The 23,137-nt window shown below is 47.2% G+C and overlaps 1 protein-coding gene across 1 annotated transcript in view; it reads left to right on the top strand.

The window, feature by feature from the left end:
• Cradd (CASP2 and RIPK1 domain containing adaptor with death domain) overlaps window positions 1–21,832 on the top strand; it is a 152,225-nt gene extending 130,393 nt beyond the window's left edge. The window contains exon 3 of the mRNA XM_032911617.1: window positions 21,103–21,832. Coding sequence (XP_032767508.1) covers window positions 21,103–21,404 — 302 coding nt within the window. The 3' untranslated portion in view covers window positions 21,405–21,832. The remainder of the gene's footprint in view (window positions 1–21,102) is intronic.
• Window positions 21,833–23,137: the final 1,305 nt, after the last annotated feature.

Genomic DNA, 23,137 nt, shown 5'->3' with positions numbered 1-23,137 from the left:
CCCCTTTCCAGCTCACTCTTCCAGTTCCAGCCAGAATCGGTTTGCTATAGAAACCGGGCCATGCCTCTTGTTCCTGTCTGACCCTCATCCCCGGTCTCCTAAGATTTGCCCTTGAGCTCCAAAGCAGACCCCAGCCTCGTCCTGTCCACAGCCCTGCGCTTTGTCTTTTCTGGCTCCATTATCAAATAGACACTAATCAGGGCAGCCGTTCTTCTGTGAAAACATGCTCTGGAGCAGATCACAGAAGGTAAGCGCTTAAAGAAAGCTCAGAGACATGGCCCAGTGCCAAGGCCACAGATTGAACCCTTAGGCTGCAGCCACCCTGCATGCGACATTTTGCTTGGCTTACATAGCATACTTAGATGTGAGGGTTTTTTTTTTTTAATTCATTGACACTATGTAAAACTAAGAGATTTCAGCCAACCATGGGGGTGCATCCTGGCACTAGGGAGGTAGAGGAGGAAGACACGTTCATGACCAACTTCGGTACATAGGAAGGCCAAGGGCAGTCAGGGTTATGCGAAACCCTCTCTCAAACAAAACAAAACAAATCAAAAAACCCAAAGAAACAAACAAAACAAAAACCCGAAACATAACCAAACAAAACAATACCCAGAGAGGTTTTTTTTCTTACAAATCTGTGGCTTTCTTCTGAAAGATGCGACTTGGAGACATTGGAAGCCTCCCGAAGGGCTACAGTTAACTCTTTCTAAGCAGGAACTGATGCTAGTGAGATCTGTCCTTACAGGTGTCTTCAACCCCTGTAGGCCCGCGTTTACACTCGTCTATACTCTTTATTACACCCGTGGAGATATTCGAACTTGCAGTATCTGGAGCTGTCTCAACCCTTTCATTTTACAGGTGTGGAAGGTGAGTCCAGAAGGCGTCCCTAGGTCATGGACTAGATCGTGCGTCTCCTAACTCCTGGGTCTCTTATCTCTGTATTGAACACACTATGCGACTTGGTTTGATAGACTCCCTACTGTGCCCCCCAACTAACTTGCCCTTCAGCTGTTCTTGTTTGTGTTCAGGGCCACAGGAAAGTTAGGCCATGTGCTCTGGAAGGCCAAGATGACATTCTGAGAATTCCCCACCCCTACGTTGTAGGAGACTATAGCCCAAGTAAGCAAGGTAACGTGGGAGGATTGAATGGGACAGGCAAGGTGAATCTGAACTCCAGACTCCTCTTGTGGTACTGTAGGAAGGTGGGCGAGAGAACTTGGCACTTGAACATGTAGGCAGCCAGGAGTCAGTGGAAGAAGGGTGAAGTTTTATCGCCTATACCAATATTGCTACCCCCTCCCCCGATACAGTTGCTGTGTCATTGCTAAGGAAAAGGAAAACTTGAAATTTTCCTTAATGAACAAGGGCCTTGGCCAGTCAAAAGGACCTGCAGTGACCTGTGCCTCAGAGCCTAGAATCTTAAGAACTTCCTCCTGGGTCCGCTAGTGAAGGAGACCACACTCACCCTTGGGGAAGTTAACCTGAACACCTGCAGGGACCTCCTCGCTGCTGAGTCATCATTGTATCCCAAGGAATTGTCGCCATGCCTCTAGAAGGCAGATGCATCAATTATTTTCCTGGCGCCATGATAAAACACACTGATCAAAAGCAACTTTTGGAGGAAGGGATGAATTTGGGATTGCAGTTTCAGAAGGTTAGAGTCCGTCATGACAGGGTTTGTAACAGAAACAGGAAGCTGGCCCACCACATGCTTGCACATACACAGGAAGCAGAGAATGAGCAAAGTGGGTTGTTCCCTCGGGGCCCTCCACCAATGACACACTTCCTCCAGCAAGGCTGCACCTCCTCAGTGTTCCACAGCCTCCCCCAAACAGCATCACCAGCTAGAGACCACCATTAATCCATGTGAGATATCCCACTAAAGCCATCACACAAGGTTACCTCGTGTCATGGCTGACTCTAGACTTTATCCGCATGACATGTGTTCGCCTCCTGGGTCTGTTTCTATTGGGCCATCTCCTTTGCCTTGACCACTGGCACCCTGAAATGCCTAGTGATGGTGAATGGTACCCCCTTCCTCTGTATTTAAGTGTGTTCAAGAACTCCGGAGACACAGTCTCTCAAATGACTAAGTAAATGTGACCAGAATATTGTACCGATAAGAGGATTATGGGATTGAGGAGCAAGATAGCCAAGTCAGCAAAGCACTGTTGCAACCATGAGGACCCAAGTTTCTCTCCCAGAAGCCATATTAAAGAGCTGGTCGTGGGCTCATAGTCCTTGCACAGGGCAGGTGCAGGCGGGCAGAGTCCTAGGGCTCACCAGCTATGCAGCCTAACCTAACTGCTGAGTTCCAGGCTAGAGAGAGACCCCGTCTCAAAAACAAGGTGGACAGAACCTGAGGAACAGTGCATGAAAGTGTCCTGTGGCCTACATACACACATGCATGCACACACACATGCACTTGTGTGCACACACATGCACACACACACACACACACACACACACACACACACACGCACAGAATAGGGAAGGAGAGGGGAGCACTCTGTTTCAAACTTGTGAGTCATTGCTCAGAAATGGCAGTCAGATTTACGATGCAGGTTTGTCACCGCCTGCTAACAGTGGACTAATGAGGCTGGTGATTTATGCTACGGAAGGGATCGTATGAATAGACTCACATTGCTGCTCTGTATTCCTGGCATCCCAGGGACCTTTATCTGCTCTCCACTTTAAGAAGGATACCCAGAAGAGTAAGCAGTCGATCAGCAACTCACACCATCCTCTTCCAGTCCTTACCCACAGACAGACAGTAATAACTTTCTAATCGCTTCTGCTGCTGATGCATTTAATTGGTTGGATCGGTGCAGATACAAAACACCTTTTTTTCTTCTTCTTAATTCTAAAGAATTCTCTGCCACTGAGTTATTTCAGCCAAAGAGTGTCGGCTCCTATCAACCCCTCTTTGTTTATTTGGGGTGTGAACCCACTGCTGCTCTGTGCTCTGCCTGTCCTTTGAGAAACCAGGCCCTTTTCCTTGCAAGGCTGTGGCTCAGGCTGAAGTGGCCATAATATCTGAGCCAAGAGTGCAGGGAGGCTCCAAGGAGCTCATGGAGGTGGGGCGGGGCAGTGGGGAGTAGTTGGAGGACAGTGAAGAAGCAGACCCCCTCTTAAGAGCTCACATTGGAAAAAGGCAGCAGCAGGCTCTGGGCCGTGGTCAAGAGCCCACAAGTGTCACAGTCAAAGCAGCTTGAGAGCAACTGCAGCCTCAGCAAAACTTCAGAGGACACTGTGACCCAAGCTGACACAGTAATGAAATGGGTGGCATCTCCCCACCAAGTGGAAACACTGGCTCGATTGTGTGCACGCTTGGTTTGTGTTTGTGATACTCTGCATTGCTGTTTCCTGGAAACCCTCCCTGGAGTCCAGGGCTGCATTCACTCACCTCCCCCCAGCCCCTCCCCCACTCATGTTCCCCCCATTTCTCCTCCTGGCTGCAGTTAGGACACACCCCTTTCTCGTGTTCAGTGTCGTAGCACACCCTCAAATGCTTCCAGCAATTGCTTGTGCAAAACATGAAACCAAAAGCAGATGGGACACATGTAGATGAGCGGTTGTTCCCCATCCCTGTAATTTCCTAAGTTTGATAGCACTTTAATTTCCTAACCATACAAGCTGCTTCTGTGCTCTTTGGGCCATCTACACAGAAATACTGCCAGGAAACACTAAAAAAGACATGACGGGATTTTCCCTTTTGTTTCTCCCCCGCCCTCCTCCTCCTCCTCCTCCATCTCCCCCCTTTTCTTCCTCCTCTCCTCTTCTATCCTCTTCCTCCTCTACCCTTTTCTTTCTCCTCTTCCTCCTCTTCTTCTTCCTCCTCCTCTCCCCTTCCTCCTCCTCCTCTTCCTCCTCTCCCCCTCTTCTCTTCTTCCTCCTCTTCCTCCTCTCCCCCTCCTCCTCCTCCTCTTCCTCCTCTTCCTCTCTCCCCTCCTCCTCCTCTTCCTCCCTCCCTCCTTCCTCCTCCTCTCCCCCTCCTCCTCTTCTTCCTCCTTTCCCCCCTCCTCCTCTTCATCCTCTTCCTCTTCTTCCTCATTCTCCTTTCACTCCTCTTTATCCTCCTCTTCCTTTTTACCTTCTTCAAGTACCTTCTGTTGGAGGAGGAAATTAAAAACACTAAACACTACCTTGAAGTTCGTATTTTTCGTAGTTTCAGTTACTAATCTCTGTGGGGCTGACCATGTTTCCCAGCTCACAGCAGGGTTACGTCTTGGTAAAGCCAATCTAACCTGAAAATATCCTAGGTCACAAATGCATTTCAACATACCTGCCCTATTGAGCACCCTAGCTTAGAAGTGCAACAAGAGGATTGGGTATCCCTGGGGTTGGGTAGCATGGCCGGTAGCTCGCTGGCCAGGAGCTGCAGCCTATAGCCGCTACCCAGCGTCTCAAGAGATACTAAGAAAAGATCCAAATCCTAAATTTGAAATACACTTTCTAATGAGTAGATCTCATTCCACTGCATTATAAAGTGAAAAGCTCGGAAGCCCAGGGGCCAATGGTGTGGCGTCAGCACCAAAGGGCGGCGATTTGGATGATGTAATAGCTGAATCCAAGGTTCGCCCTTGGCAAATGATCTTGCTTAAAAGCAGCCCCTCTAGAAATAGAGTATTCATTTCCCAAACTGAGGTGCTGTTTGCCGTGTCCACATCTTCTGCCGATTGGAACACCGTTGACCTGTAGGGGGTAGAAGGTGCCATGGAACAGGTGAAGCATGCTGGGAAGAGGTTATCAAGCATTATTGTGTCTTTGGGTCCACTCATCTCTCGGTCAGTCACTGGTCACATCGTCTCTCCAAACAGGTATTACCAGACACGCCTTCACAAGGGGCTTATCCCAAGCCAATCCTGAGAAAACAAGTTTCTATTGTTATTTTGTTAAAGTGTAGCTGCCCCTGCCCACTGTCTCACAGGAGCTGTTTCTCTCTAGGATTCTCCAGCTGCAGCATGAATTATGGAAGCATGTAAGACTCATCTTCTCCCTCTAGGCTACATAGTGTCCTTCCCCGGAGGATTCAGGCTGGCCCTTTAGTAGGAGTGTCCGAGAATCTTCACAATTTGAGAATTGTTGCAGTCAGACTAGTCTGAAATGGTCATGTTCATTCTCTTCTCTCTCTCTGTTTTCTGTCTTCTCTGTCTCTCTCTGTCTCTCTCTGTCTCTCTCTGTCTCCTTGTCTCTCTGTCTCTCTGTCTCTCTCCCTGTGTCTTTGTCTCTCTCTCTGTCTCTCTCTGTGTCTCTCTCTCTCTCTCTCTGTCTCTCTCTCTCTCTCTCTCTCTCTCTCTCTGTCTCTCTCTCTCTCTCTCTCTCTCTCTCTCTCTCTCTCTCTCTCTCTCAGATTTGTCAACTGTGTTCACCTCATCAGCATCTTAGCAGGCTGTCTGGAAGAACCCAGACCTTCAGCCAAACAGAGCCGGATATAGTCTCAGACATTTACTAGTTAGAGTTTGGGGCATGTCATTCAGTGTGTCCTAATACTACCAGCTCCCTTTTTAAGAAAGTGGATGCTACCTGTCTTGTGACAGTGGCTCTAAAAGCACAGGTATTTCTTTGTCTCCCCCCATTCTTGCTTTAAAATGACACAGAGAGCACACTTGTGCCAGAGCTCCCTGGAACCAGAAGGGACTGTACTAGGAAATGTTCCGCAGGCTGGAGCACAGCACTTGCTTTATCAGTCATACAAGCATGAAGGAAATTGCTTCATCTTGCTTCCCTTCCCTTATCTACCCAGTAGCTAGGAGGGAAGTGTGGGGCTGTAAGGGAGACAGTGCTGGGCCATAAGGAACCTTCACACAACTTTCCCAACCCCACCCTGGGAGCAGAAAAGGCCGCAGTATCAGACAGACCTTTCCATGCTATGATGCCAGGGACCCCAACCTCAGGGGAGGGGGAGTGGGAGCGGGAGGTGGGAAGGGAAGGGAGAGGAGGAGGAGGAGGAAAGGAGGATGAAGAGGAGGAGGAGGAAGAGGAGGAGGAGGAGGCAGTATATCAGTACCAAGTTCCCTCTGCTTTCTCCTGCTGCCTCCTTCATGGTCTTGGTTTTTTTGTTTGTTTTTTCAATTAATAAAAGCCTGGGCCATTGGAAGTGAGCAAGCATGCCAAGCAGCCCTGGAACCAGGCAAGAAGTTATAAAAACTCGCCTTCCATTTTATGTTCATTCCTGCAAGATGCCCAGGTTAAAGGCAAAACCTTCCATAGCAGGACCCGAAGAACTTAGTGGCGTGCGGGATACCTGCCTCCCGTGAGACATTTCAGCGACGTTCTTTATACCCGAGGCACATCTGTGGCTCACGGCCTTAAATCAGAGTCTTCTTTCTTACGCCAAGGATGAGGCAAGAGTCAGTTTTGTGGAAAATGTCTTTAACAGGAAACAAATAAAACTATCAATGCTAAGTAAAATAGACCACTGTGAAACCTGGGCTCAATCCCACAGGGAAGCGTATGTGCGACTAACTGCATTGTGTAACAAGACCGCCTTTAGTAGCTGGCATGGCTCTTTTTGTTGTTCTAAGGGGAAGCGGCCAAAGCTGAAGCCAGAGCTGTTAATTGAAAGCCCTGCAGCCTCTGGAAACGCTCCTCTGAGAGATGCCGAGAATCAGAGTTTCTCTGCGATTTATGGTTGTTCTAAACGCCTAACACCTTGTACATTTTCAAAGCCATCCCCTCAGCCTCCAGAAGCCTCTGGGTATGTTTCCGCTGCTTTGAACCCAATATCCTTTACCCATTCAAGAGGGACATTTTAGAACTGAAAAGGAGGTTCTGTAGTCCTTGATTTCGAGTGATCCCCGTGGGTAAAAGGGTTGAGACTGTATGGCAGGGCCCACAGCCTTTTCTCAAGCTACTTGAGAGAACTCAGCAGTGGGGTCACTGGACAGAACAACATGACAGCTCCTTCTATCAGCCACAGTGCTGGCTCAGAGGCTCCGCCAGGCCTCCCGGCACTCGCTGGCCGGTGGGCTGGCAGGCAAGGCCAAGGTTAAGCCCGGGCAAGTTCCCATCCCATCAGGTGAATGGAAGGGCATTGGAAGTTGTGCCAGCACAGCCTCCAAAATCAGCTGGATGGGAATCACACACAGCGATGAAGAGTGCGATGGGGCTAGGATGGAGGGCGGGGTTGGGAACAAGGAGGAAGCCATGGCGTCTGAGTGCTCTAAAGGAAACAAAGCCAGCTTCCTTGAAGAGGAATGGGCATGAAATACACGGTGTAAAGTCTCACAAGCTGCGCTGGGTACAGTGGTACATGCTTGTAATGTATCACGGGAGGAGCCAGGGTCCAGAGCCAACCTCAGCTCCAAAGCAGGGCTGAGGTCCGCCGAGACTGTATGAGGCCCTGCCTCAAAACACAACAGTGGATTGGCATGCTTCGACACGTGTGTATACACCATCTCCTTCCACACGTGTGTATACACCATCCCCACCGTCAGGATAACGAGATAGCTATCATCTTGAAACTTTCCCCATGATCCTTTGTAATTCCCTCCCATCTCCCCAGCCTGGGGGAGGGGGAGGGGGTGCTCGAGGGAGACATGGATCTACTCTCTGTTGTTATTCGTGGGCTTCATTGCCTGCGTTCACCTAAATGCAGTTCTGTACTCCCTCCTCCTCCTTTTCGGCTTCTTTCATTCAGTGTGATTATTTTGAGACTCATTCAGGTCGAAGTATGTATAGTATTTCATTCATTTTACTAGACAGCGATACTCCACTGTACCGATATGGCACGCACTGTTTACCCGTTCGCAGCTGTTATGAAGCCGCCGAGAAGCACTGGCGGCGTGAAGCACCCTCGTGCGTGTAACTGCGTGAACAGAGGTTACTTTTCTCTGCGGTAAATGCTTAGAAATGCAGTTGGAAGAACAAAGGCCTGCTATATATCTAACCTGTTAAGAAACCGTCAGACTGTCTTTAGAGTAACTTTCCGTCGCTCCACGACCCCTGTATACATGGTATACAGTTCCTCTTAATTTCGGCTTTTCCCCATTGTACCGTGAAACCCACATGCAGCCTACACGATGTGTCATCGTTAACTAGACCCAGTGCCGTCTGACAGGTGTGAAGGGCCTATTCATCTTCTACAGCTGAGCTGGTACCCGACAAAGGCACTCCACTCCCCATGCCCTGCTCCAGGCAAGCAGGACTCCACCTCGGTGGATGTGACCGCGGGTGGATCCTCACGCAAGCAGGGTTTTTCCTTCTGAGCCTGGCAGCCATATTCATCTGAGTTGAGTGATGAACTGTGGTTTAAATGTGCGTTTCCCTAACGACTGGCGCACTGTGCCTTTTTGTGTCTCTATCCCCCACCCCTATATCTTCATCGCTGGAACTATCTGCTCTAAATCTGTCCTCTTTTCTGAATGGGCTTGTTTTCCACCACATTCTTAGGACAAACGACTCAGAGGACTCAAGCTGGATCTGCCCTGAAAGTGACTGGGGCGGGGCGACTGGGGCAGGGCGACTGGGGGCAGGGGGGACTGGGGGGCGGGCGACTGGGGGCGGGCGACTGGGGGCGTAGTGGCGACTAGCATACAGATGATGTCAGGGAGCTGACAGGTAAAGTCACCAATATGGGATTTTATGGAACCTCCTACCAAGTTCTAAATCTAGTTGAACTACATAGGCCACACTCAACGTAACGTAGCCAAATTTCATCCATTGACTCCTTAAGTGAAGCCTCTAGTGGATGAGTTCTTTTATACTCAGCTCTCTCCTCAGCCCCCTAAAGGATTTATTTCAACACTTGCTTATTGAGCACTAAACAGATGCCAGGAAGCATTTGGGGGCGGGTGCGAGGGAGGCCCCTCCTCTCCTGGGCCCTAGGGCTCCTGCTCCAATAGGGTTTCAGGTTGGGCATAGAAAAGCATCTCTGTAGCACCTCCCTTTCTCTCCCGAATCTGTACCCTGGAGAAGGGACTGGCTAAGGACCTTTGAAGAGTCCCAGGGGGCTCCTCTGAGGAGGTGGCACCAGCTAATGACTGATGAGAATGGGAACCTAGACCGGGAATATATAGGATTAAGCAAGCTGTCCGCCTGCTGTCAGTCACTAGGAAATGAAATAAATTTTGTGGTTACTAAGCCGCCCTTAAAATGAACCAGGGCAACATATTGGGAAGGTGGTTCCTTTGTTCTGTGAAACTTTTCTTCCAGTTTTTCACACGTATCACATGCTTCCAATATATCCGTATGTTTAGAAAGAAATATGGAAATATATAAAAATATAGAAAAGATCAGGAGAAACACACACATTATCTTCATGGCTGGTAAGGGGATTAGCAACATCAATCAGGGTTGAGCCTGCATTATTGTTTCTGAGGTCCCGCGGAATGGGTGCCAGGATTGTGACCCAGGCAACAGCACACAGCCACCTGGCCAGCTGAGCTCTGTCACCAGCTAATGCCGGAGTGAGCAAGTGACTTTATTTCTCTCGTTTCAACCTCACGGTGGTACATGCATTTGGCTCAACAGCGGTGCTCAAGCCTACGGTGCTTGAGACAGCCCCTCAACAATGTCCATAATCAGCCCGATTTGCCTCGTGTTCTGTCGGCGGTGCCTCCAACGTGCCTGTACTGTAGTCCCCTGGAGAATTTGCTGGATTAATGTGCGCTGTCGTTGCATTTTACGTGAAGCGAGGCCCGCATTCTCCGTGATAAAAATATCTCTGAAGTCTCTTTCCTCACAAAATTGAGACGCGGAGAAGCCTAGAAAAGTGCAAGCTCGTCAAGAACTGCAGAGCCGCACAGCCAAGCGGAACTCTGCAGTTCGCTTCGCCCCGCCGCATGGCATATCCGGCCCTTTATCAAGCTAGTTATGCATTGCGTGAGACTGGAGGACTGCGGCTTCTGAATCCATGGCAACTGCCCCAGTAGCTTAAAATAAAATAAAAGACAAACAAAACAAAACCCTAAACCCTCACAATATATTGGTAGGAGCTGCTAATGACCAGACACTGTGCGGGGAGGGTATGTGCTGTGAGGAAGAGGAACGTGGCCCGGATAGCTTTTTAGCTAACTGCAGCACATGCCACACGCCTCTGCCCAAGGTGACATGTGTACAGGCACTCCGGCCTTGCCCGCCTTTGCCAGCCTTCTGCCCATCCATATAATAGCATGCAGTTGTCATGGGTTTGGAAACCAGCTGTTTGGCTAATGTGGATGCTCTGGGACTTTGATCTTCCCGGGAGTCAGATTCCAAATGCAGGTGTTAATGGAACAGAGATTGCTCTCAAGTGTTTTTTTTATTTTGTTTTTGTTTCGGGGCCAGAGTCCTGTTGCATTTGCAGTCAGTTAAAATACATGAACTTGAATGCAGACAGTACACACGCATGCATACAGGCCCAAACCTCATACACATAAAATAAAATGTGTCTTAAAAAACCGACCAAACAGACAGACAAACAAAACCACCAAACCCTCCCTTTTTCAGGCTTCACTTAAGCCAGGCTGAAAATATTACATTTATCCCAAAACAACATAAATCTTTCTAGTACCATTTCATTCCTTGGAGATCACTCGATTGTCAGCATCCCTTTCAGCTTTGAGAGGGTAACACATTAAGACGCCTACCTTGAGAGATAGGGTGGGGACACTGCCTATGACCCAGTATCCAGAAGGCTGAGGCAGGGAGATCTTGAAGGATGGCCTGTGTTATGCAAGGCCCTGTCTCAGAAAGAACAAAAGGGTGGGGCACTCTCTTCTTCCCTTCTCTTGGGCTTGCTGGTACAAGAACTGAGTGCTTTGCTCTTGGGATTGGTGTTGTACCCCAGATTTGCCTGCCCTCCAAACCCTGCCCACTACAGTCTTATTACCAAGTCACCCAGCCCAGCTGAGTGCCATCAGGGAAATGGGTATCTGTGGCTGAAGTTAACCCTGTCGTCAGTACTGCTCGAGGTCCAGCCCTTCTTTCAGGAGGCTGCACACTCACAGGGAAAGCATCAATCCACTGGAGTTGCGTCATAATTTATAGTGATGTTGTGCTTTCTCAAACCACCTCTGTAATGGCCAGTGCCCGAAAATCAGCAGCAGAGATCTTATCCAGGGCTATGGGCCAGCTCCCGTTCCTTAGCCTGGGTATCAGTCTACGTGTGTGTGTGTGTGTGTGTGTGTGTGTGTGTGTGTGTGTGTGTGTGTGTGTATAAATTATTTTTGTTGCTGCTTCATACTGTAATTGCTACTAAGCATTATCTCGGTTCTTTTTTTAATATTTATTTATTTAATGAATACAAGTACACTGTAGCTGTCTTCAGACACACCAGACCCCATTACAGATGGTTGTGAGCCACCATGTGGTTGCCGGGAATTGAACTCAGGACCTCTGGAAGAGCAGTCGGTGCTCTTAACCACTGAATCATCTCTCCAGCCCCATGTTTATATATTTTATTTAGAACATTAAAACATGGCTTAAAGGAATATTTGAACTTTTTTTAAATTTTGAGAGTAGTTATTAATGTGAAATAATGTAATTTCCCTATTTTGAAAAAGAGAAAAACTCAGATCTGTATGTCCAGATGATGTAGCGTCCACATAAGGAATCTTTAATAGTAGTCTCCTGCAGACCTCCCGGGGAGGAGCGGCGTGGACCTCATGAATGGTTGAGGCAACCCACTGCCTTCAGAGCAGCCAGCAGTGCGGGCACTAGCATTAAAATGTCTGTCGGTCACTAGCATTCAAATGTCTGTCGGGCACCTCTGCGTTCTAGGGAGACAGCAGGTGCTTTGGAACTTAGCCCTTCACTGTGTCTTTAAGTTTCAAGTGTGGTTTTAAAGGACATGATTCCATGAACCCAGCAGTTCTGCCACTGTAACCGTGACCTAGGCAGATTAGAGGCAGGCTCACACTGGCTCCCTTGGGCCATAGCCATTTTTGTCTTTATGAGCCTCTCCTCTCTAAGATAATAAAAAAGTAAGTTTATGATGGTTAATAAAGGCGGACATGGTGATGTTATTTATTCAAACATTTCACTCAACCAATGTCCAGTTTTCCCTCTAATTATGAAGATAAAAAATTACTTTTTCTTGTTCTCCCCAAAGTACTATGAGCTCTCAATGCTGGCCCCTCCTGCCCAGGGGTAAAACGACTCTGATTAGAAGTCATTATTTTTCCTTTTACATTTTTTTTTTAGATTTTACTTCTGAATTATAATGTCCATGTTTTTAATGAAATGGAAAAAGAAAAAAAAAAAACCCAATTACCTCAGAGAGCAGCTACGTTCACCCAGGAAGCAGCTGCACATTCGATGGGAATAAGTCAGGTTGCCAGAGCTATAGCAGTAATTTTTCTGAATAAGAGATTCTTTTTTAATTGGCAAACAAAACAAAAAACCAAAACAACCCAAAAATGCATGTCATTTGCATACCCGGTTCAATCTGCCTGCCTGGCCCCAAGTGCTGACTGTCTTGCCAACCGTCTAAGCACAAGTGTCTTACTCAGCATTTTCCTGCTCGCTGCGTCCAGTGCCGTCGTATGATGCCGTCAGTTTCTGCGTCTCACTCCCCTCCTTCTCTACAATATAAAGATGTGCATCTCTTTTCCAGCACCCAGTGGCATCCAGGCTGAGCACTGCAAGACCAGCTGTTTCCTCTCATTCTCTCGGCTTCTCCTGACTTTCTCCTATAAATTATGCATGTGCATTTAGAGGAGTCCAAGCCATATTGAAAAGGAAAAGAAAGGAAAAAAACCTCACAAAGTATCATCATCATGTCCATGCGTGGAAGGATGGATGGATGGACAGATGGACAAAGAGAAACGGGGTGTTCTTAATTGAAGAGCAGTCAGGAGCTTTATTGCAGACTAGAGGAGCTGTAGTGACAGCCAACAAGAGATGTAGTTACAGACTAGGAGATGGTCTAGAAAAGCTGAATTACGCGATACGCTGCTATTTTGAAAGTTTAAAAATCATTACATTTAATTTTCTCAAACTCGCCCAATGTCTTCATCAGGGTTACTGTCAGTGATGAAGCATCAGGACTGAAAGCAGCTCGGGAGGAAGGGGGAGTTACTTGGCTTCCTCTTCTGCATCGCCTTTCAGCATCAAGGCTGGGCCCTCCCTCATCAGTCACTGATTAACAAAACACCCTACAGGCTTGCCTACAGCTGGATCTCAGGGAGGCCTTTTCTTAATTGAGGTTTCCTCCTCTCAGATGACTCTAGCTGGTGTCAAATTGGCAGAAAACCAGCCTCCCCTCCCTGAGATAATGGGGGGGGGGCGGCTGAATGGGAAAGAATTCTGACCTTTGAATAAACTTTCTTTTCATAGTAAGAAATGCTATTTATTTCTCCTTACAAAGTTGGGAGAGGGGTGAAGAACTTTCCTCGTGGGCTTTGTGTTTTCTAGTTTCTGTGGTGGAGCTAGTGTTGCTGTTCAATTCTCTCCCCTTCTGGGGTACTCAACAGACAACAGACAGACAGACAGACAGGCAGACAGGCAGACAGGCAGGCACAGAGACATACACACAGAGAGCTTCATACATGAATGTCGAGCTAAAGTGTCCTTTGCAATCACTCTTTTATCCCAGAGCATCAGGGGAGGGACTGTCGTATGCAAAGCATCGCTCTGGGTACCTGGGTGCATCACTGGGCAGATGGACAGAGCTCCAGTTGCTCAACAGAAGCTGATGGTTTCAGAGACATTAAGCAGGGCCAGGGAAGGGGAAACAGCAGCAGCAGCACATAGACAGTGGGTGAGACATTAGAGGTCACAGGTGGACAAGGGAAATCTCAGAGGACATGGGATTGCATCTGAGAGCTGTGCAGGTGGTACGGCTTGGTGAGAAGTCACACTTGGATGGAGGAAGTGTCCCACAGAAAGAGGACAGCTATGGTAAAGCTTCAGTCTGAGGGCAGAGCTCAAGGAAGGAGAAATGGCTAACAACTGGAGCTCTGTCGGGTCCTGGTGAGGCTGTGGAAGGTGCGGCTCCCCAAGAACTTCTCAAATGTTTTACACAATTTAGGAAAAAAAAAGACTGTAGCAAAGATCCAGCTCACCATTTTTTTTTCCTTCAGAAGGTATGTGGTCTCTACAAAACAGAAATAATTACCCAAAACTCATTCTCAAGAGCCTGAAAGGCATGCTTCTATTTTAACAGCCGTGTAAGGGGACACAGTGCTAAATGATTAGCGGTCGATTTAATGAGAACTCAAAAATCACAAGGTCTGAAGAAAATAATAAAATCATTTCTGGAAGACAGTACCATATTACAGCTAAATGAAGCCTTGGGTGCCATCTGGCTTTATCTTTTACAAATGAGCAGTCTGGGAAGCGCTAAGTGACTTAGCCCATGCTACCTGGTTACCTGGCGACAGGCTCATCTTTAGAGACTGCCCAGGCCTGCTAATCCCAGGCCCAGAGGCTATCCGCCCCAACCCCTGCCCAGTTATTGATGACAGTCCCGTTGGCCTTCCCAGACTTGACAGTCAAAATCAAGGTTTCCATCGCAGTAAGTAGGATGTATTTGTGTTTTTGCAATATGGCCTTCATCTTTGGAGTATACTGGGAATTGGTTTCAGGAAGATCAAATATCTGATTCCTGTGCCTCTCTGAGAATCGGGGTGTCCTTTGTGGTTGCCCGTCAGAACTAAGGTTTCTAATTGGTTTGCTTTTCAAGGTGCTTTTCTTTTGTCTTCCAGACGTCAGTTTCTTAGCCAAAAAAAAAAATGCTTCTGTAGTCGTTACCCTCAAGGACCAGAGTCCACACAGGTCCTTGGAAGTAACCCAGCCCACCCGCCACAGATAACGTCCCACATGATCATTGCTAAGAGTACCATGAGATGGCTGCTAAGCGGTGTGGGCCCTAGTCTGCCCTTCCTCCCTTTCTTCCCCTTCCTCCTCCTCTCCCTCTTTCTTCTTCCCTTCTGACTGTACCCTCCCCTGTTCAGTTCTCCACTCTAAGAATGATTACTAATATTGTGTGTATATTAATTAGTGCTGGATACTGGAAATTCCTTAACCAGTGAGTTCCCCAAGTAATCACGCAGAGACCTTTTAATGTCTCAAAGCTTAGTCCTTAGCTGGGCAGACTCTCTATTAACCCAACTAAGTTAACCGGACCTCCTAGCTCCATCCAGCCACACCGCTAGCTACACCTTCCGGGCCCCTAGACAGTGTCCACCCAGGTCTCCTAGCAACAAAGCCCTCCTCTTTCTTCTTCTTCCTCTGTACTGCCCAATCATAGGCTTTAGCCTTTTATTAACCAATTAACTTTAAGGAGCAAGGTCGGCACAACAAAAGCTGGTGTAGGTGAGAATTCCCCTCATCTTAGGGCAACCGGATCTTGGGGCACAGAATTTAGCATTTGAATACATAGCAGCACAAAGCCAGCCCCAACAGTGCACACTCATCAATGTATGTATGTATGCTGCACTGTATGCCATTAACTGACACAAGGAACGTCTTTGTCCTTCATTTCTGTTCCCGTCCCCCTCCCACTCCCCATAACTGTTGTGTCTGATGTATTCTTTTATTTATCTGTGCTGTTTTATAAGTGGCATCTGGACATTATTTTTAATTTGCCCCCTTCAGGATATTCCTTTGGCGCTCTACCGTCCACGTTCAGCCCACCCTTGCTGGTTTTCCTATGCACACTTTCGATTAATCTCCCCAGTGGAGAGCTGCTGGGGCGCTTCTAGTTCCTACACCCAGCGCAATTTATAAAAGGTGCATGGCTCTCGTGAACACGTTCGAGGATTCGTGTTGGGTGGATATATATGCATTGTATGTGCAGTACTATGTGCATATCTTCCAAATAGATGGCTGAGTTATAAGATGTGTATTTGCTGGCACAAATAACGAACCTTATCTCACCAACAGCTTTGTACATCAACCTATGAATGGGTTGTAGAATTCTTCTTGATACTTACAGCTGATACTAATATTCCAAAATACGCCCTGCCCCCCCCAGCACTGCCAGCTTGCTGTCTAGACAAAACGTGGTATCTTTCTGTTTCTCCACACATAAAACGACTTATCCTTGGCGTTTGCTTTCTTGTTCCTTTAAACTTTGTGCTTTACCACCTTTTCGCGTGTTTGCTTTTGTGAGTTCTTTAATGTAAATAACCTGTCTGGTAGAGGCTCCTGTCTCTCCTGGTGGATTTTGGGAGTACCTCGTTTAGTCGTGTGGTCATGTGTACCCAGGTCCGCCTCGAACCACCAATTCACCTCTTGCTTTAGTTCTTAGAGGAAATACATTTAAAGTTTCCTCACCTAAGAAATAACTGAAATAAGTCTCATTTTATCAAGTCAAAAAATTTGGTTAAAATCTAAATTTTCACAGAAACACTTTTCCTAAATTATAGGTGGGTATCTTCATCAAATGTAGTTTTCACATTATAAAGATGACTTTTCTCTTCAGACCATTGATCTGTTGAAATAATTTAAAAAGTCTATGATACCGAAAATTATTTGTAAACCTAGGATAAGGCCTCCGTGTTCATAAAATATTATTTTAAGTCAGCATCAGTGGGTCAGAGTTACAGTGAGTTGGAGTGACTGATACATTATCAGATTCCCCAGGGAAAAAAAAAGTGTGTGTTTTTTTAAAGGGTTAACCATATCCAACCAAGTCACCATCATAAAGAACTCATATCTGGTCACAGCACATGTCACAAATTAGCTGAAGTTATGAAAGGACTTTAAGGTTTAAAAGGCTTCCTGTTACTTTAGATTCCTGGCCACAGATTCTGCCAGCTCTTGTACCGGTTGCTCTATGGCTTCAAACCATGGTCGTCAGCCCCTGAATTCTCTTCTGAACCCTGCGGTCTATCTCAGGCAACATTTAAAGTGGCCACATACTGGAGAATGCAGGGTAGAAAGGGCAGATTGACCAGACATAAACTGGTTCATTCAGAAAACCTCTATCTTACCAGGGCCCAAGGGTTTGTTGAAAATGAGGGCTTTCTTTATAAAACAGAAACATGTTGCCAGTGAAGACGGTGAGTTGGGAACTTGACCTGGAGAACCCTTTTTCTTTAACATTATGATTACATATCAGGAAAGAACATTTCACATTTTTCTTCTCTTTGTATTTTCTTTGTATTCTTTGAGCTTCATGTAGCCCAGGCTGGTCTCAAAAAAAAAGTGTGTGGTCTAAGATGACTTTGACCTCCTGTGTCTCCTGCCTCTGCCTTCCAAGTGCTGGGGTTATAAGCATGCACTACCACACCTGCCTTAGGGTTTTACTGCTGTGAACAGGCACCACGACCAAGGCAACTCTTATAAGGACAACATTTAATTGGGGCTGGCTTACATGTTCAGAGGTTCAGTCCATTATCATGAAGGTGGGAACATGGCAGCATCCAGGCAGGCATGGTACAGGAGGAGCTGAGAGCTCTACATCTTCATCTGAAGGCAGCTAACAGGATACAGACTTCCAGGCTGCTAGGATGAGGGTCTTAAAGTACACGCCCAGTGACACACCTACTCCAACAAGGCCACACATTGAATAGTGCCACTCCCTGGGACAAGCACATACAAACCATCAGAGTACTCAACCCATCAGGTTTTCTTTTGTCCCTGGTCTGGGGCTGAAAGTGGTGGGGGTTGGGGGTAGAAGTAAGTAGAAGAAAATGTGATCTCTGTACGTAAAGAGCATGGGTGACAGCAGTCACCTTCTGTCAAACAGAAAGTGACGCATGGTTCTAAACCAACAGGGATGACTGACAAAGAGACTTTTAGCTTGGGGTCTGGGACAGCTGCCCATGGGTGTGAGAGAAGAGGGCAGACACAACTGCAGAAGTGGGACACTGACATTCTATTTGTGCCCACTCATAAGACCATAGAAATGGAGGGAAGAAGGGCTAGAGACTACAGAAGAAAGAAAGCATCATGGGTAGGGGTCGCTCTTCCTTGACTCTGTGTGGTAGGTAAGTTTGGATGTGTGTATTGCTCCCTTTGAAACAGGTGAGTTTTAGCTTCACCCAGAAGGAGATTTTAAAACTACACGATAGATTTAGGATCTGTATAAAGGCAGACTATTTTATCCATATAGACAGAGTTGAATTCTCATTTAGGGTCTTAAATACTGGAACAGGCATTCTTCAGTAGAATCTGGTGCTTCATAACCAAGGATAATCTCATCATCCCAGGACAGATGCCCTTGTGTGCTATGGTGGGATGAGGCCTGCTCCTAGCAATTAGGAGGGTGGCAGGGGCCGTCAAGGTTGTGGGAAGGTGTGGCTCCAGATGCTGCTGGAGTGCCAGGTGCACCTGTGACAGACCTGGCCCTTCCAGCCTTGCTCTTCCCGTCCCACTGCTGCAGTGTTGGTGTGTGTGTGTGTGTGTGTGTGTGTGTGTGTGTGTGTGTGTGTGTGTGTGCGCGCGCGCATGTGTATGTGTGTATGTGTGTGCATGTGTATGTGTGTGTGCATACGCCACCCACACTACTCGCTGAATCTCCTTCTTACATTTACTTTGTGTTTTTAGTTGACTTTGTCTGTTTCATTTCCATTTAATTTAACTGGACCTGCATTAATCCTTGAAATCTGGGCTTCAAAATTCCCGCTATACTTTCCCCACCACATCAAAGTAGATGTGGTAGCTGACAGACAAAACACCCGTGGGAGTGTGACTGAAGACCGCCCTGCACACTACACAAAGGCCCCTGGTCACAGTGGATTAATTTATAGCTTTGCCTGATCTGATGCATTCTATCCTCACACTAAATTTAGAGTCTCTCTCTCTCTCTCTCTCTCTCTCTCTCTCTCTCTCTCTCTCTCTCTCTCTCTTGCAGAAGTCATAAACTTAAAAAGGCCTAGGGAAGAAACTTTTCCTGTGGAAGTCAGATGACACTAACAGCTTTGTCTCCTGTGTGGCATGGGTGGGGTGGGGGGAGGAGCAGGTGGATATAAGGAGGGAGGGAGGGAGCGAAGCTCTGTGGGTAGGGTAGGCTTTGCTTGGGGGAAGTAGTGTGTTTATGCCAGTCATCTTTGCTCTGGCTTGTGTCCACAGGCTTCTGCCATCTGATTGGTGAGGCACTATCCATAGGCAGGTGAGCATGAAAGTTCAGAAGAATCAGAACATAGTCTGTTCTTAGTGCCGGACACTTGGCTCACAGCGTCTGCTGCATTCTGTGTTGTCCTGGAGGTAAAAAGGTGCCAGGGCAGCATAGACACTGATGGTCCCTCCCCAGCATCCTCTCACCCGAAAGGGAAGCAGTCAAAAGCAAATCAAACCCCGACTCCTCCAATTCACCAGCCGTGTATAAAGTAACAAACAGACAAATAAAATCCGGAGAGTGTCGGGCAGGGAAAGATCTCTGGAAACCTCTCTTCTTCAGTATCTCGAACCCCTTACCGACGAACACCAACCCCATCCCTCCCTCCTGTCCCTGCTGCACTCTGCTGTCTGCCCCTGTGACCGAGATGACCTTAGGTCCTTCCTATGAATGGAACCACACTCTGCACAGACTCTGCGATTACTTAGCAGGTGTCCTCAAGATTGTTACATTGTAACATGTCAGAATACTAATTCTTTTGAGGGCCAAAAACTATTCTACGCAAAATGTTGGATAACCAAGTTGGTACCAGAATTCTCCAAAGCAACACTTCCAACCAAAAAATAGAAGCAAGGTCTATAAACTTGAAAATTATGCAAGGGGGATAAAATTGTTTATGTAACATAAAGGTATGTTTATAATTCAAAAGTATGATATAATATATCATATATATAATTGTGTAAATATAAAGACATTGTTCTAATGAGACAATAGGCAGTCTTGACCTGAAAGTACTCAGAGACTACAGCAACTGTGAACATCTCTTGTAAGACATGAAAAAACTTGTGATAAAAGTAACCAGTTGACATACATCAACACTACAGACACAGGAACGGAAGAGTCACAGTTGAAAACCAGTCGCAACCCAGTAGCAAAGAGCACCATCTTGGGCCAGAGGCACTGTCCTGTTCTCTTCACTTAGTGGAGGGCATGGGATGTAGACTATCACTTGAGAAACAGGAAGGTATCAGGTACCCTACAAAACCAACAAAAATGAAGCATTGTGAGGGGCTGGGGTAGGGGGCACAGTGTGGGTTCCAGATTGTTGCAGTCAGAGGGTTTCTCCAACCCTTCAAGAGTTTATAATCCTTTTCCCTGGTATTGTGTTAAGTATTTAACTGGAGGTTGTAAGGACATTCAGGGTCTTATCTTCCAACGTAACTAAAGGCAGCTGGTGGAGGAGAGTTCTTCTGCCACTTTGAATGTCACTGGGATCGAGCCACCTTCCTGCACAGCATGTAAGGAGGGGCCCCTCTCAAACGGCCTCAGACTCCATGCACTCCAGTTCCTCCACCCTTGCGTTCCCTCTGGAGGGGCTGGACCGCCCTCTTCAGCGAGCATTCCCTTGTTTGGGGGCTAGCTTTAGCTTCTTTGCTCTGCGGCCCATACCTGGTTAGACCCCGTTCTGTAGAGGTGGCAGAACGTCTGTGGCTGTGCAGTGCACAGTGACAGCCACACACAGTCACCCTTACAGGAGGCAGAATCAGGCAGTCAGAATCCTATTTAGGAAGTGTAAGGTCAAGCTCTCCTCAGCACCTACTCCAACTCTGTGGTCTCTGGCTTAGCTGGGATGGTGACATCGCTCGAATGACCTCCTCTCTCCTCTTCCTATCCCATCACATCTTGGCTCTATGGCTTGTTTTTTGTTTTGTTTTTTGTTTTTTTTGTTTTTTGTTTTTTTTGTTTTTTTGTTTTTTTGTTTTTTTTTTTCACAGCTTGGAGCAGTCCCCAGGCTGGTACTGAGGGGAGTGCATTTCAGGCAGAGCTCTTGATATTTCTGACAAAAAAGAGACAGGAATTAAAAAAAAAAAAAAAAAAAAAAAAAAGTGACAAAACAGTGTGTCCTTGGCATTATACATGTTTGTCTGTTTGTCTGTCTATGTGCACAAGGAGGAGGAAATAAGTGTCCATCCATGGACAGAGAACTGCTCAGCAGCTTTTCTCAAATCTCCTGCACTGAACACTTTTAGAGATGCTAAGGGGCACCGTTCCGTTCACCCACAGAACTGAGCAGTACAAAGAGACCAGGAATAGTCCCCTAACTGACCTGCCCCATTCCCTATCTGAGGTACTTACCTCATTCAACTTCCTGTTCTTTTCCTCCTCAGGTGACTGGATGTCTGGAATCCCCTCCCACATCCTCAACAGCTCCCCATCAGACCGGCAGATTAACCAGCTGGCCCAGAAGCTAGGCCCAGAGTGGGAGCCCATGGTGCTGTCTCTGGGACTGTCGCAGACCGACATCTACCGCTGCAAGGCCAACCATCCCCACAACGTGCAGTCACAGGTGGTGGAGGCCTTTGTCCGCTGGCGCCAGCGTTATGGGAAGCAGGCCACCTTCCTAAGCCTGCACAAGGGCCTCCAAGCAGTGGAGGCTGACCCTTCGCTGCTCCAGCACATGCTGGAGTGACCAGACCCTTGCCACTTGCCGGTGCCCGGGTTCCCAAGTCACACAGGCTGAACTGGACTTTCCTCAGCAGGTGCCTTTGTTCTGGGTTAGGGTTTTTCTTTTCAATGATCCTCAGGTGGAAAGAGAACATCTGGATTCTACTCAAAATCACGAAGTAGATCCCCCACACTGGCTCAACAATCTACTGGCTTTAATTGCTCAAAGATGGCATTGTTGTAACTACCGTTTTGAACTTCATGGTTTCCCGTTGATGGAAGGCCAGAAAAAACACACACCAAAAAAAAAAAAAAAAAAAAAAAATCATGCTACAACATCGCATGCAGGCGTCCTGCACACAAGGCAGCCACGCTTACGTTGCCTGGAAACTGGACTGTGGACTTAGCTCTTCTTAATGATGATGATAATAAAAAGTGAATTGTGGTATAGAATGTGCCTCTTTTGTGAGGAAGTATTATATATCTCACACACACACACCATTCTTCTGTTGCATAGATGGAGGGTGTGAAAACATGGGAGTGGAACAAGATTGATTCGGCCGTGCAATGGTGGGGATAAATAACTCAGGCAGGGAGTATAGATTAAGCACGAAGCGCCGAAACTCCCTGCAGAGGCCAGGGAGAGAACTGAAGCCCTTCATTTTAACAGATTGCACGAGGAATCTTTTTATTAAAGGTGTTGGATCAGAGACAAAGGGGCTAAGTGAGGGATCTTTTTATTAAAGGCGTTGGATCAGAGGGGAGAGTCACGGGTGGTCCAGCCTTTCATTAACAGCCCATAGTGTTAGCCGGACAGGTGGACATGTTTGTAATCCCATCTAAGATACTGAAGCAGGATGATCACCCCAAGGCCATCCTGGGCTGCTCAGTGAGTTCCAGGTCAATTTTAGTTATTAGCAGGACCCCCATCTCAAAGCAAATAAACAAAAATTTACCATGCGGGGGTTCTAAAACGATCCTTTTCAGGGCCTGCTCGTCTGCATGTTCTCCTGTGAGCCTCTCAGAGGTCCTGTGAGGCGCATGTATGCAAGGGTCGTTGGCCCCTTCTTTACCCGCAGCAGGGCCTGTGTCGGCTGACTAGGCTGGAACAGGGTTTGCCTGCACATGAGTGTATTAGAGGTAGGCAAGCTTCCTTCCGGGAAAGATATAAAAAGCTCTTGTAGGAGCTGCGGAGCAGTTCAGTTGGTAGGGCGTTTACGTAGCAGGCTCAAAACCACCTCGGCAGCTAATAAACTGGGTGTGGTGGGGGCAAGCCTGTGATCTCAGCAGTACAGAAGATGGTGGCAGGGGGATCAGAAGTTTAATGTCATCCTCATCTCCATAGTGAATTCAAGCCCGGCTTAAGCTACATGAAACCCAGTCATAAACAGAGAGCAAGCACACATTAAAGGTGATGAGTAGACATGTCCTTTATCCTTTGGGATGCCCGGAGAACCCAGTTTTTAATTCTATAGAATTTCTGAGGAAATAAAAGTATACCGCTTATCTCTCTCCATCCAAGGAAAAGCCTGTGAAGAGGTAGAAGTTAGCATGAAGCAGCGTGTGTTGATGTCCTCTCAGGCATCTGGTACCTTTACCGAAAAGACCAACTGTTCCCCTGTCATTCCATGGATGCCATCCCCAAAGCATTGTATACTAGCCATACCCTCTCTTAATGTTCCTTCTTGTGGTCCAGTCAGTACTTCATTATTTTATAAAGCCCATGCTTCTTGCCACATCTCCGTACCCAGTGATAGA

The sequence above is a fragment of the Rattus rattus genome, chromosome 1 (assembly GCF_011064425.1).
Source record: "Rattus rattus isolate New Zealand chromosome 1, Rrattus_CSIRO_v1, whole genome shotgun sequence".
NCBI classification, from domain to species: Eukaryota; Metazoa; Chordata; class Mammalia; order Rodentia; family Muridae; genus Rattus; species Rattus rattus.
The sequence above is the reverse complement of the archived record's forward strand: the minus strand, read 5'-3'. Positions and strand labels throughout refer to the sequence as shown.